This window comes from Alosa alosa, chromosome 18 (assembly GCF_017589495.1).
Source record: "Alosa alosa isolate M-15738 ecotype Scorff River chromosome 18, AALO_Geno_1.1, whole genome shotgun sequence".
Classification (NCBI taxonomy): domain Eukaryota; kingdom Metazoa; phylum Chordata; class Actinopteri; order Clupeiformes; family Clupeidae; genus Alosa; species Alosa alosa.
Window position 1 is genome coordinate 8,814,640 of NC_063206.1, and position 14,163 is coordinate 8,828,802.

The 14,163-nt window shown below is 44.0% G+C and overlaps 1 protein-coding gene across 3 annotated transcripts in view; it reads right to left on the reverse strand.

Annotated features, from left to right (window-relative positions):
• ryr2b (ryanodine receptor 2b (cardiac)) overlaps positions 1–14,163 on the reverse strand; it is a 48,495-nt gene that overhangs the window by 19,080 nt on the left and 15,252 nt on the right. For all 3 annotated transcript variants that reach the window (XM_048269106.1, XM_048269105.1, XM_048269108.1), the window contains exons 36-62: positions 13,941–14,141; positions 11,598–11,703; positions 11,361–11,504; positions 10,925–11,201; positions 10,636–10,750; positions 10,308–10,440; positions 9,983–10,086; positions 9,581–9,716; positions 9,115–9,301; positions 8,895–9,000; positions 8,567–8,687; positions 8,041–8,210; positions 7,677–7,897; positions 7,313–7,403; positions 6,738–6,878; positions 5,572–5,735; positions 4,950–5,028; positions 4,675–4,764; positions 4,444–4,581; positions 4,142–4,219; positions 3,957–4,032; positions 3,489–3,612; positions 1,912–2,027; positions 1,702–1,778; positions 791–912; positions 516–565; positions 53–113 (exon numbers count right to left, since the gene is read on the reverse strand). In XM_048269106.1, coding sequence (XP_048125063.1) covers positions 53–113; positions 516–565; positions 791–912; positions 1,702–1,778; positions 1,912–2,027; positions 3,489–3,612; positions 3,957–4,032; positions 4,142–4,219; positions 4,444–4,581; positions 4,675–4,764; positions 4,950–5,028; positions 5,572–5,735; positions 6,738–6,878; positions 7,313–7,403; positions 7,677–7,897; positions 8,041–8,210; positions 8,567–8,687; positions 8,895–9,000; positions 9,115–9,301; positions 9,581–9,716; positions 9,983–10,086; positions 10,308–10,440; positions 10,636–10,750; positions 10,925–11,201; positions 11,361–11,504; positions 11,598–11,703; positions 13,941–14,141 — 3,428 coding nt within the window. The remainder of the gene's footprint in view (positions 1–52; positions 114–515; positions 566–790; positions 913–1,701; positions 1,779–1,911; positions 2,028–3,488; positions 3,613–3,956; positions 4,033–4,141; positions 4,220–4,443; positions 4,582–4,674; positions 4,765–4,949; positions 5,029–5,571; positions 5,736–6,737; positions 6,879–7,312; positions 7,404–7,676; positions 7,898–8,040; positions 8,211–8,566; positions 8,688–8,894; positions 9,001–9,114; positions 9,302–9,580; positions 9,717–9,982; positions 10,087–10,307; positions 10,441–10,635; positions 10,751–10,924; positions 11,202–11,360; positions 11,505–11,597; positions 11,704–13,940; positions 14,142–14,163) is intronic.

The following is a 14,163-nucleotide window of genomic DNA, read 5'->3' on the forward strand; positions in this document are numbered from 1 at the left end:
ATGAAATTCCTTAACATTTTATTTTTCATCGCACATATTTGTCACCACCAACCTTGCATCCAAAGACGAAGCCAAAGTGGTCAGACAGCTTGTCACAGAGGGAGAATCGTTTCCTGAATATAAAAGTGACAACCGTGAAAAAACGACTAAACTAAGCACAAAAGCACCGTGGCTCTCTTTAAAATGCTTAACATACAAACATCATTTGGTTGACACTTCTGTTGTGCTTTCTAAAACACCTCCTTCATCTCTCTTTGAATTGCAAGGACCATATCCACAACCAGTACATTTTTCCACCAAATTAGGTCAATTATGGCTTTGAAGGACATGTTCTGGAGAGTGAGGTGCTCTGGGAGCGGACCCATGGACAGCATCAGACAGAGGAATGTACTAAATAATAATGATGAATACATGTGACAGGTGAAAGAATGTGCAGCTGAGAAAGCCAAGAGAGAATAAGATGATGGCAAAGATACAAAGTCAAATCTTGAACCTCTCATGCACAGAATTCTTACCAAGGAGAGCTATCCTACGCCTTACAAGAGCCCCAAGCTTGCAGAAAAGACTGAGGATGACAGGTGATAAAGCAAAGGAAAATGTCATGAGACAGAAAATGGAAAAAAGTAAAAAATGAAATTGAAATGGCAGGAAAAGAGATGTCGATAGAGCACACAGTTGGACCAGGACACAAATAGACTGAATTCAATATGTAAACAGAGTGAGGGGAGGGTGAGGGGAGGGGGAGAAGACAGAGATGACACGAGCCACTGGTCACACTACCCTCCGTTACCTGGTAACCATCTCTTTCTCCTTGTTGGACGCATGCCCTCGGTTACCAAGGAGATCCGTCGAGGTGGACAGGAAGTAGCAGCGATGGCACTTCAGATACTGATCAACCAAGGGCATCACAACCTGAGGCAAAGTTAAGGAGAGAAAGGGGGGGGGGATGCATCAAAAATGGAAAAGACAGGATGTGATAACCTCCCCGCTCACTTCCACCTCACTGGAAAACTGGCCAGACGGAGCTAGACTCGGCGGACATAAATATTGACCGGTCTGTTTGTAATAAATACCCGCCAGAGGCACAGGGCATATTTATACGAGCTGCTTACTCGAGGCCCGTGCGGCAGCCAGTGGGGTCAGTGACTCAGAGCCGACATGCGCGGCGCCCTGCCGGGATATTGCTGTCAGCCTTGTTAGGGAGCGTGGGCGGCTTAATCAATAACCCAATCAGCACGAGGCCTCCCACGCACATTACTGCCCTCAGCCCGTCTGGAAACTCACCACAACATCAGCCCAACTGAATTACCGCGCAATACAATTAACCCGCAGATCCTCTAAACAGAGGTATCTCTATCTGATATCAAATGCACTAAATAGACCGTCATGATGATGGGTCGTTGCTAATTATAGAAGCGGCAGTGATCGGTAAACCACATTAGGAGGTATCAGCATAGCAATAATGAGAATGACACAAACTCTAAATGAGGTTTTTGATTACCCGTGGTTCTATATAAGAGGTTTTGTTGCTCCTATAAAGCCTTATGCACAATGGGTATGGTAATACCTTTTACTACATTTTCTAGTATCGCCCCAGTACTTTGAATAGTCAATGGGTTACAAGAATAAAAGACGTGATTAATGGGGTCAAGTAATGGATTAAGTATCAGCTGAGTTGAATGGATATTCAAAGGGACCAACCTTGACAAAGAAATTGATTTGCTTTTCATAAGGAGCCTGTTCTGATTTTGATCCTTGTCCTCGGGCCTGAGCAACCTCTGGAAACAATGAAAGAAAACACTTGCAAGTTCTAAATGAGAGATGAGCCAAGAGAATACAGAACATGGGGTGATCAAATTTATCATTTAAGCAACAGGCATTATGAAGGACGACACCATTAACTTTCCTCACCCAGCTCAAGCAGCTGCCCCTGAGCCTGGTCAGTGTAGTTCAGAGCCTGCTGAAGGACCCCGTAAGCAAAGCGACTGGCGATGGCTGGAGAGTCACACTCCACAGGCTTCCTGTCCCTGTAAGAGGTGTATACTGTATGTAATGCACAGTGAAATCTCATCTTGGCTGCACACTTCTACAGTAATACTGTGAAAGATTACAGTATTCACTTTCAAGCGACAGCTGGTAAAAGCTATTGAACTGAACTCATTGAATGGAGCTTGAACATAGTTAATACTTTATCGGTTTATCGGTGAAGCCAGACTGTGTTGAGAATTAAGAACAATGACAGCTCCATTTGTGATGAGAACAATTGGCATTTAGGAAAGGTATAGGTTAAGGTTACACATACTACAAATGGATACTGGGTCTAACCAGTACATAATATAACACTGCAACATACTTGTCAAAATGATTTTCACACAAGACTTAGTGGCTGCCTCCAAAGAATATCACGTTGTGTTCTGAACCAATGCTAAAGTAAATTCATGACAACTGAAACCTGTAAGCTCACCAGTACAATTCCTTCACAAATGCCTCTATTGCATGATAAATGTTGGAAAGAAAGTCTGTTGATGGCTGCGATTCAGGAGAAAAGAGAGTGATTTGGATCTCGGCTGAGGAGATTTATGAGCGGCCTGCCTTCCTTTTCTCAGGCACAGTAGGGGCAGGGGGGAGCAGCAGAGTGAGCTGGGTCGTCTCACAAGGAATGGAATTCCACACCCCGCAGAATATTAACTATGGAACCAAAACAGCAAAGCTAAATCCATCTTGGTTACGCACATGCCTTTGTCAATAAGCACTTAGTAGCGCCGCTGGAACAACAGACTACCCCCGAGGAGATTTTGGGAGCCTGTTTTGATCACAAAACACATTTAAAACGCTTGAGGACTGTAGCATTGAAGTTAAAGCTGTGGCTGATCTGGGTTTAAGCCAAGCTTTGCCTGTGTTGATAATAAGAGAGCATTTGGCACTACTGAAGTGACTAATCATGTATTCGCTCCCCTCAGCTAATGGACAGCACCACTCCACTATATATTCCTGCACACAGGAAGCAAAAATGTACCAATAGAGATGAAGGGGAAAAAACATGAGAAAAACACAAATGCCTTGAGGGGAAAATTATGACTAAAATTATAACAAATGTCTTAACGCACAGTGAATAACAATGAGGGTGTATGTTGCAATCAACAGACATTTTTACATATTTCCAGGATGGCTATATGGTAAATTGTATGAAACTTGAAACGAAACATTTAAATACACTAACCACTGCCTACTGTCATCACCTGTCACTAACCATTACGCACTGTCATTATAGTGCTGCTCACATTCACATACCCACTCCCACATAATATACTGTAGAATAACACATTATTCCACACAACTGGTGATTCCATGATTCCACAATCTCATGTGGACTGAGAGGACCTTAGTCCTCTAACCAGCAAAACGTAAGAACTCAAAACTGATCATGAATTCCTATGTGTCGCTCTATGGGACGAGCATACAAGATTTTGGCATTTGATGTGACACACCTCCACACGTTGTATCTGTTCATTTGGAAGAACTTGAGGACGTCCTTTGCTCTTTCTCGAACTCTGGTCTTCTCGCGAGCAGGCAAGGCATCATACGGCACCAGCAGGGGATGACTCCCCCCTCCTAAAACAGCACAAAAACAACACAATGTCCTATTGTGTGAAACTAAGTGTTCATACAAAGCAGTCTGTCAGCATGCCCAATCTTTATTACTAAGAGATAATAAAAGATAACAAATGACACCTGTGGGAATGTGCCATGTTGTTTTAATAGATGATTAATTAATGATGAGTCCAACAAAAGAAAATCTATTTCCAGCTACCCACGGCACAGCACATCATCCACTATCACATCCAGGCTCATTACCCACCATTAGAGGCCTGAGTGTGAGTGTGAGTGTGTGTGTGAGTGTGTGTGAGTGTGAGGCTGTGGCCCGGCTAATGCATCTCCGCTGTGCTCTTCTCTACCTTTGGATTCCAGCTCCAGCTGTTTCCTCTTGGCCCACATGTTATGGGAGCTCTCAGCCAGCTGCTCTGCCATGGACTAATGAAGACGGGGGGGAATTCAATCAGGTGCTATTGTGAAGGCCTAACCAGAAGAAGACACTGCAGAATGTAAATAAAAGGAAGGCAGCAGGCGGGAGAGGACTTACATACTGGTCCCATGATAGTGTCACATTGCTCATGTCAATGGGTTTGGGACTGAAAGTGGAAGCGCCTTCAAAGGAGAGCTGCAAAACCATATGACACAAACACACATTTGTAAGGATGGGCTTGTGCATAAGGCTGCTCAAAAGACATCCAAAGTACTGTAGGTAATATGGTGTGAATGGAGTTGGTATGCATACATGCCTGTGTGTGTGTGTGTGTGTGTGTGTATGTGTGTGCTTGCGTGCGTGCGTGCGTGTGTGCATGCATGCGTGTGTGTGAGTGTGCGCGCGACTGTTTGCTGTACCTGTCCAGCCTGTGATATTCTTTGTGCTGTATTATACACTTCCAAAGCCTCTCCATCCTTAGTTCTCTCGATGGTCCAACCAAACACCAGCATTGTTTTCACCTTCTCTTTTATAGCCCAGCGATAGCTCTCTTTGTCCTGAGGTACATATGTTGATATGTGTATTAATAAATAGTTGTTTTCTCTCTGTGTGTGTGTGTGTGTATTTCAGTGTGCTAGTGCTTATGATACCTTCTCTGACAGGGCTCGATAAGGCTTTAGAAGGGGATGAACTTTGGAACTCTCACAAAGCTGGTCTCCATGGACCCAACCACTGGCAAACTGTAATCAGGAGACAAAATTCATCCCACACCATTCCAAAATTCATCCAACACTCATCAATGCAAGCAAAAAAATATGCCACTCTAAACTGGTCATATAAATGAATCAGATATAGGATGAATGGAATAGCAAGTCTACACATATTGCCACAGCTGTATCAGGAGTTCTTCAGATAGGACAGTCACCTTGTCAAGAGACCATTTCTCATGTGTGTGCTCAGCATATTTATTCACCACAAACTCCAGTCCCTCAGGGATGGAAACACTGGAGACAGTGAGGGAGGGAAAATGAAACATATTTATATAATCTGGTTCCATCCCAAAAATGTCTCTTGCAAACTGAACGTATCAATGTAAAATAGGCAGTCTGTTCCACATGGGTTGCTACGGGTATCCACTTAACGAATAACAAATTCCACTGCAGGAGTGTGGGAAAATCTACTCGCTCAGTCCTCCTGATCCTGATTTCATTTCACCATCTGAACTCAGAAGTCAGATATGGCCTACATAAAAGATGCACAATTCAAAAGAACCCTTCAAAAGAACCCTAATACTACTACTACCTCTACAAAAGAACCCTACACTTGCATCCCTGCTATTTTACAGACAACATTTAAAGGTTTACTGTACTTACTACAATACCTATGTAATGAAATCAGAGAACCCCATCACAACCCTCTTCCATTATCAAATTTATGGCAAATCTATATAATTGTTCAAAGAGGAACTATTTCCCAAGAAAACAAGTAAATGAGGAATGCACTGAAATGAGGAGAGATGTAGAAACAAATGTGTGTATCGTGCCCACTTTGAGGTGTCCACCGGCTGCGGACAGAAGTGTCCCTCTGTGTCCAGTGAAGGGTGGGTCTCCAGGCCCCCCCGGCAGCTGGGGTCCAGGTGGTCAGGTGGGATCGCCCGAGCAACTGCCCCGAGGCAGGACAAACACAGCCGGAACAGGTCAGCATCATACGACTGGAAAACACAAATGGAGAAAAACAGTTATCCCACAAAGCACAGGCGGCTAGCTGTTCTAGGACAGGGAATGGGAGAATGGTTGAACAGCATCCTGACAAGAACTGTCAGAATGCAGAAAGAAATCTTCATCTATTGTTTTTAAACTATCTCAAGGACAATACACTATTACAGCCAACATTCTTCTTGGATCATATCACAACTTCATTTTACTTTTGCTTTCAGTATTTATGCTGTGAACTAAAGAGTGAAAAACTAAAAGATACTGAAATATTGAGCGTTTGTAAAATTATATCAGCATTCTTTTCCACATTTTAAAAAATATTCTGACAGATAAAAGCTGATGAAACAAACATATTTGTTGTTCATTGTAAACTCAAGTCTTTATTTTTCATTGCCCAACTCAGATTCTATAGAGCTTCCCATTGTGTTGCATCTGAGGGAGCAATTCACCATAGTATGCTTGTGAGGACATTGCAGTTACCCAAGAGAGCAATCACTGTACTCTCACAGACTACAGAATACCAAGATGCCTTCTACAATATGTGTATTCTGCGTGCATTCTAAAGTGAGTAGTCATTCTCTCATATTGTTTAGTGTTATTCTCTGGCATTCAAAATAAAAAGCCTGTCAATCCATTCTCAGCCTTAGTCCTCAAAGTCCCTAAAGTTCATCATCATGCCTGAAAGATAAACAAGTAATATGATCATAAATATTGTGAAGGTTCACATTTTATTAGCCCAAAAGCCTGCCTGCTGTTTAGAATCCAAAAACTGTCCACTGTGGGTATTATTTGATAGGAAATAGACCCTTTCAAGAGAGTTCCATTATCAGCATCATAGTTGGCCCCACAAGGCTTCCGTTTTAACATTCCATAGGTTATCTAATGCAGAGGAAGTAGATTGGGAACCAAACAGAACGTTCAAGCATTGTTTTTGTTTTTATTGTTGAAAGGGTCTATAACCTTATATGACTTAATGGCTGGGCCTCCTCTCTGCCTACCTTCCTGGCCAGGGCACTGAAGGTGCTCCAGAACAGCTGCCTGGACAGGTGAAGCTCCTCCGCTGTGGCACTCCCCACGCCTCCATAGCCTCCGGCCAAACAGTAGTACTTCCAGCTGAGCTCATAGTGATTGGCCAACAGCTATACAAAGTGGTTACACAAAACATCGCTTACTGAGATCCATGACAGTACCTTTATTCATATAGAAAATATCACACTGATATGAGAAATATGATATGATTTGTTATGTGATACTACAGAACTACCCAACTACCAAACATTGTTTTTAGCTATTTATTAGTCTTTTTTATTGGACATATTTATCTATTTATTATGACAAGCACTTTATCCTTCTGCAATGCACTTTTTAACTACAGTTTTAATATATAGTGAGCCAAGGCAACAAATTTCATTCCTTGTGCACTGTTTTGTGAATGACTTGAATGACAATAAGGTCTATCTATCATCTATCAATCTAACTACTTTTGGTCAGGCAAAGCACCTAATTTCCTCTACACTGAAAATCACTTTGGTAGGCACCGTGTCACAGGAAATGTAGCATCAGCGGCTCTGACCTTGAGGGGCATCTTTGTGTAGTCAGTCAGAAGAGGAACATCAAACACTAGACAGTGCAACAGAGGCTGAACCATGGAGGGCCTCAGCTTGCTGTAGAGTGACATCAGATATATTTCCAGAATCAAAGAAAGACTAACATGACTGATAAGACCTAGCAATGCTAACAAACTAGTTTGAAACTAGTTTGATATTCAGATTTGAATGGAGAACATTAAAGACAACTCTTTATTAAAGACAACTGGCTCACATTATCTGTGTCAGTATTTGGAAACTATGCGAGCTGAAACTGAAATTTGAGCTGAAAGACTGCCAGCCAAACACAATAAAACAGCGGCAGCCAGGGAGAGTATGGTTTCTCCTCACCCGCAGATAGACAGGAGGCAGTCCTCAATGGCGTCTCGCTGGGCCTTGGTCAGCACGCTGCCCTTGGAGAGCCGGTAGACGGCCTGGAGCAGGGAGTCCACCAGCTGGTGGTGAGCCTCCGAGTTGCCCAACAGAGACGCACACTTGGTGAGGAGAGGCAGCACTGCCGTGCACAGATAGCGGTTGAGAGCGAGAGCCATATCGGTGCTGGACAGATCAGACTGCCGGAGGGGGACACAAGAGGAGGAGACACAGAAAAGCAATTTCAATTTGGAGAACAACTCTCTCTGACGAAAACTATTTCAACATTCCTCGCTTGACAAAACATGCACTCTGGAGGGACACTATAATAGAGAGGCCTTACTGAGTCCATGCTGAGAGCCGCTTGGAGGTCTGGCAGGAAGCCAACATCCAGCAGTCGCATCAGGAAGGTCTGGTCCGGGATCCCATAGACCCGGTCCAGAAACAGAACCATAGCAGTCTTATGGTCAGGGCAGAACACAGTGCACATGTCTGGCTCTATCACTGTGCCATCTGGGAGGACCAAACACACAGCACAGCGATCGATAGATAGATAGATAGATAGATAGATAGATAGATCAGTGTTTCCCATACAGTACATTGACTTATTTGTGGCGGCCCACCACAATATCAACAATGACCACCACACAATGATTTTTCCAGGTTGTACTAAATTGTGCTTAAATCTGGTTAGCATCATAGCACGCTGCGCTAATTTGTTAAAAACTGTTTTGTTAAAAACACTGTAGATAGATAGATAGATAGATAGATAGATAGATAGATAGATAGATACTTTATTGATCCCCAAGGGGAAATCTCTTAACACGGCTTTGATTCTGTGACACGGCGGCCCAGTCTGTGTCTCTTACCTGTGTCCCGTGTGGGCAGGTGCAGGGGGATGCTGATGACCCCCACCAGATCCTCCAGAGGGATGAGTGACCTCAGGATGGCTCGGATTCGGATAGCCTCACCTTTCCCAGCCTCAATCAGCTACAAATCAAAGTGCCCCGCATGGAAATACATACAGTTTACAAACTATCATTACCATCGCGTTCTCCATCAAAGCTCACATGAAAAGCGCTCATGAACTCAAGATCATCTAAGTGCATTAATCATCTCAGCAGATGGGAGGGAAGTGGCACTTCATATGCTGGTGTAATTATGCTATTGTTTGGAGGACGTGTCTGAGGTTCTTACATGCATCTCAGGGGCACAGCGGCCTAGCAGGTCAATAAGAGCAGAATAGAATGTCATGATTGCATGCCCCAAGTGGATGAGGTCATCATCATCATTGATCGTGTCACTAAAGAAGTAGAGGTATTTTAGCAAAGGGCTAGAGGGCAAAGGAAAGCATGAATAAGTGACACAAGACAGATAATAAAATAGGGGAGACAGTTCAGCTCCTTTTTTGACATACAGAGTTCTGTTGGACTCATAAGCTGCTGTTCGTCCATCTCTCTTTGGATCAGCAGAGATCCTGATAGCTTCCTCCATGGTTGCTAGGAGACCGTCTCCTCCATCCCCTCGTAGGGCGGGCCCAAAACACTCTGGCCGACGGATCAGTAACCTCAGCACTACATAAGCATTCTCCTCAACACTCTCCCCTTCAACATAGAGAGAGAGAGAGAGAGAGAGAGAGAGAGAGAGAGAACGTCTAATACATAGCCAAGCACTGTGATAAATGACTAAATAAAAATGGTCAAAATGGTACTTGATCCAATAACAACTCTCTGATTCATATTGAAATGTCTGATGACATAATATATCAGAAAATATTAAAAACATCAGGACAACATGATATATTAATATTGATGCCTTGAATGGGGGGAAATATTTTGCAATATGATAGGTGATGAATGAGCCATTACAGCCATTACTGTTACCATTACAGAAGACAGCGAATCGGAGGAAGTCCACATAGCGTTCCCCCTCCACAGGATTCCAGCCAATATCAGGATAGCCCTTAGACAACAGCAGGGGACAGCTCCGCAAGCCACAACCTGCCAGGTACTGAACCACCTACACAGAAATGGGAAATCAGTGACCCACAAATAATGAGCAGGCCAACCCAAAGCCAATAAGCTTTTATTTGCTGTGAAATGCAATCTTACGAGCTAATCTTTGCTATTCTAACGCTGGACAGGCCTCAATAAATCAAGCCAGGTTTTTACTTGAGGTCTACTGGAATGTTTAAGTTGCTAGCAACTACTGTAGGGCAGTCAGCCTTTGAAATTCACGTTTCACATCAACATATTCATGGCCTGGAGATGAGTGTGTGCTCCTACTTTCTCCAGCGCTGCCTCGGTGAGGGCCAGGGCCAGCTCGTTGTTATCCATCACAGAGGCAGCAGCCACGTCCAGAGGAGTGGAGCCCCGCATGGAAGGGGAGGCTGGGGACACCACAGAAAAGAACACAGTGAGTGAAGTCTCACAAGACCCCATAGAGCAACTGTGGAGATTTAAAGTGGACTGTAGTGTTGCAGTGCGATCAGCGGGTTACTATGAAAAAATCATGGACATTCAGCTTTACCACATGCAACACAGAACTAATCTACAGCATGGCCTGTCTGTGGTGGACTTCCTCAAAACTGAATTAGTAAACCACTTGTACCGAGTCCAACATTGCTGTTGTCCAACAGATAGCTGAGATGATCAAACATTGCCTTCTGGTTGTGTCGGCTAATCCGACAGAAGTAACAGAGGAATCTGCAGCAGTGGGCAACCATCTTAGGGAACAGAATTTCCTATGGACAAAGGGGAGACAGTTCTGAAATGTATTCAATTTAAATTGGAGTGAAAGCTGAAAATATCTTGTGAACAAAAATGAAAACATTTATTACAAATACTATAAATTACTTACTATATAAGTTAATTTATTAAACATAGATGTTTCTCAAATGTAAAAGTGTTGAAATATATGAATGAGGGTCCTCTCTTACCTTTGATTCTCCCTCTCCTAAGACGTTCACCATCACCTCCATCACTGTCTCATGCATGCCCAGGGCTCTCATCAGGTTTGGGTGCTGATAAAATACTTTATTGTTCATGATGTCTCTAAAGAGGAGTAAACAATTCAAAAGGGGACCTCAGTTGCACTATTATTCTGTATCCTTGGACTCTAGTGATTGTTGCCCCCATCATGATGGCGGAGGTATTTGCGTACATTCTGGAGCCCAATGCGTTCTCTAGCTTTCTAATATCTACGGTCTAACCCTCCCCACGTCTCACCCGAGGCCCTGGATCATGAGCGCCTCCTCCTGGCGGCCCATGCGGATGCGGAGCAGGGAGCGGAGGCGGCCCAGGGCGCTCTGTAGCGCCAGCGTGTCCTCCACGGAGCCCGGGCTGATGCAGTAGGCCTTGTGCAGGGGCGCGGCCATCTGGGCGCTCAGGCCCTCGTACTGGCGCCGCAGCAGCCCGAACACGGCCCGCACCAGTGCCGGCTCCGCCATGGGCGCCTCCTGAGCCCAGCGCAGCATGGCGTCCGATATCATCTGCCGCAGGGACACTGGGGAGGGGGTGGTAGGGCGGCATGCAGGTATGGAAGGTCAAGAGGATTAGAGAGATTAGGTGGGGGGAACTCAGAGCGCTGAGAGGTAGCCTACAACCTTAATTGTAGCTCTTTGTGACAGCTATCTATCACAGGTGTCCATCAAATGCAACCCACCTGGCTTGGCGATGACAGATTCCAGGGGACACAGGGAGAGCCGTCGCTTCAGGCTGGCCACTTTCTCCACCAGGCCGAAGAGCCGACCCCTGACGGATAGATCCCCATCATCCCCCGTCTCTGAGTCATCGTCAATCTCAATGCCTATATTTAGAGGGAAAGCCATTAGTGGGGTTTCATCTTTGCACAGCGGTGCTTTATTTGCTGCCAGTGAGCCTGGGGGCTGGGGTCACTCACCACAGTGAGTCATGAGATCACTGTGGAACTCCTGGAGCAGTTCCTGGATCTCTGCTGGGCACGGGCATTCTTGCTGCTCCTCACGGAAATTAAGCAGCAGGTTAATCTGTGGGAAGAGAATAGTTCCTTTAACCAAGAGGATCTCCAGCAAGCCTGAACCGCTGAAATCCACTGTAATCCGGCAGTAATCAGAAATTCAATATTAAGTTTTGCATATCATTTCACTATGGCCGCCACTGCAGCACATTGCAGGCAAAATCATATTAGTTTTGTCAAATTCTTTGGTTGATGACTCCTGGAGCACATGAAGCTTGGCATGCTTGTAGCCCCACTAGACTGATAAAGAATGGAAGCTTTTCAGGGTCATGTCCCATTTTACAGTTTTCACAGAATAACTCAACCATCGCTGAGCCCAAGATAACAAGCCCTTCAGGCAGTTTAGACTGTGTACTGTTGCATTGCATTGTTAAACAATCATTGAGAAGTCAAGGCGGAGGATGTAAGACACAATACAAAGAGGTGCAGGAGTATGGTCTGGAGAGAGAGAGAGGACTTGGGAAGCATACTTTATTTTCTTTGCGTAGCAAGTGGCAACAGCATATGGTGGTCATATCATGTACTACCGCACAGTATATCTAGTTTACATTTATATGCATTAGACTAGAGGGAAGTAACTGTGTGCATTGACTCTAAAAGTCTGCAAGTTTGACAGCTTCAATAAGCAACTTCAGTTAGACAAAGATGTCAAGAAATTGTCCTGACAGATCCACATACTATTACTAATAAATAAATAAATAAATAAATAAATAAATAAAGATTATGGAACAATATGATGTCAACTGTTACCAAAGTATAAATCTAGTAGACAATGATGGAATACACAGTTACTCATACTCAAAGGTAATTTGCAAGGCACTGTTTTCCACTAAGATAAGGTCATTTTAATGATTCTTGTCTTCAGTCTGTTGTTCCAAAAAGATCTGGACAATATTTTCTTAGGCCTAATAAGCAAAAAATAATCTTTGGTAGTTGACATGTTCAGCCATCACTTTCTCTGAGCATATATACTTCAATTCAGAAAATAGGACTGAGGCAAAACAGCACACTGTCTACTCTAGTCTGACAGGAAAAATGCTATGTGGCCCCAGCAGTGGCGCGACTGGCTGGGGCACCTGCACCGTACGCCGGCGACCCGGGTTCGATTCCCGCCCCGCGGTCCTTTCCGGATCCCACCCCGACTCTCTCTCCCCCTCACTTCCTGTCAATCTCCACTATCCTATATAATTAAAGGCATAAAAAGCCCAAAAAATATACTTAAAAAAATAAAAATGCTGTGAAAGTATGGACACGTCTTGAACTCTACTGACAAAAATATATTAATTGCAATGGGAGTGTACAGTGTTATTTAGGCTTTCAAGTTTCTGTCAAATTTAAACTTTAGAGGGAGTATCTCAGAGCCAGAGTGCCATTCATCAGGGATGAAGATACTAAAGCATATTTATAGTGCATTAGTCTCTTAAAGCAGTGTTTCTCAAACCTTTTCAGACCAAGGACCACTTAACCAATAAAAAAAACCTCACGGACCACCTAGCTAAAAAAAAAATAACAGTAGACCTACTTCAACAGTATATTACACAGTAGACCTACTCACTGAACCACCTTGCTTATTGTATTTGCACCTTGCTTATTGTGTCAGAAGATTAATTTAAACTGGCTTAGCTTACATAAGCAGTGTTGCAGAACTGTCTGGATTTACATACAATTTGGTTCAATATTGCAAAAAACTAATCTATATTATATTTTACCATGTCTGCTCGCGGACCACTTGGGTCAGCTTGCGGACCACCAGTGGTCCCCGGACCACACTTTGAGAAACACTGTCTTAAAGGACAAGTTCGGTATTTTACACTTAAAGCCCTGTTTTCAGATAGTTTATGATTAAATAGAACGTTTAAGATTGAAATTTGGACACATACCGCTGTCCTGAGAATTGCAGCGGTTTTTGTGTGAGCATATCAGTGAAAACCCCTGACCACTCGGTGAGTTTCACGTCTTTGTAAACGAAAGTTTAATGTGTTTTAGGAAGGATTGTTCCAGTGCACCTATGCAGCGTTGTGGAGGAAGGGGGGCGCTACCACAGAAACCGAAAATTCTCAGGACAGCAGCATGTGTCCAAATTTCAATCTTAAACGTTCTATTTAATCAGAAACTATCTGAAAACAGGGCTTTAAGTGTAAAATACCGAACTTGTCCTTTAAGACTCCTCTACCTGTGCCTGTGCACTTGCAAAGGCCTTGTGTTCCCTGTGTGACAAGTAAATAAGCATGGCCTCATTCCTGTTACCTGCTCCTGAGGAGGCGAGCGGAACTCTTTAGTCTTGCGTGCCGTGAGGGCAGCGGACATGTTGAGCGCCTGCATGACCTCATTGTAGCGGAAGCGCTGGTTCTCCTGGAGACGCGCCACAAAGTCATCAGCGAAGGCCACCACTGCCTCCACTCTGTGACGCACCTGACAGTCACACAGGTACTCCAGCAAGTGACATACCTGAAAGGGCAAAATCGAGAGA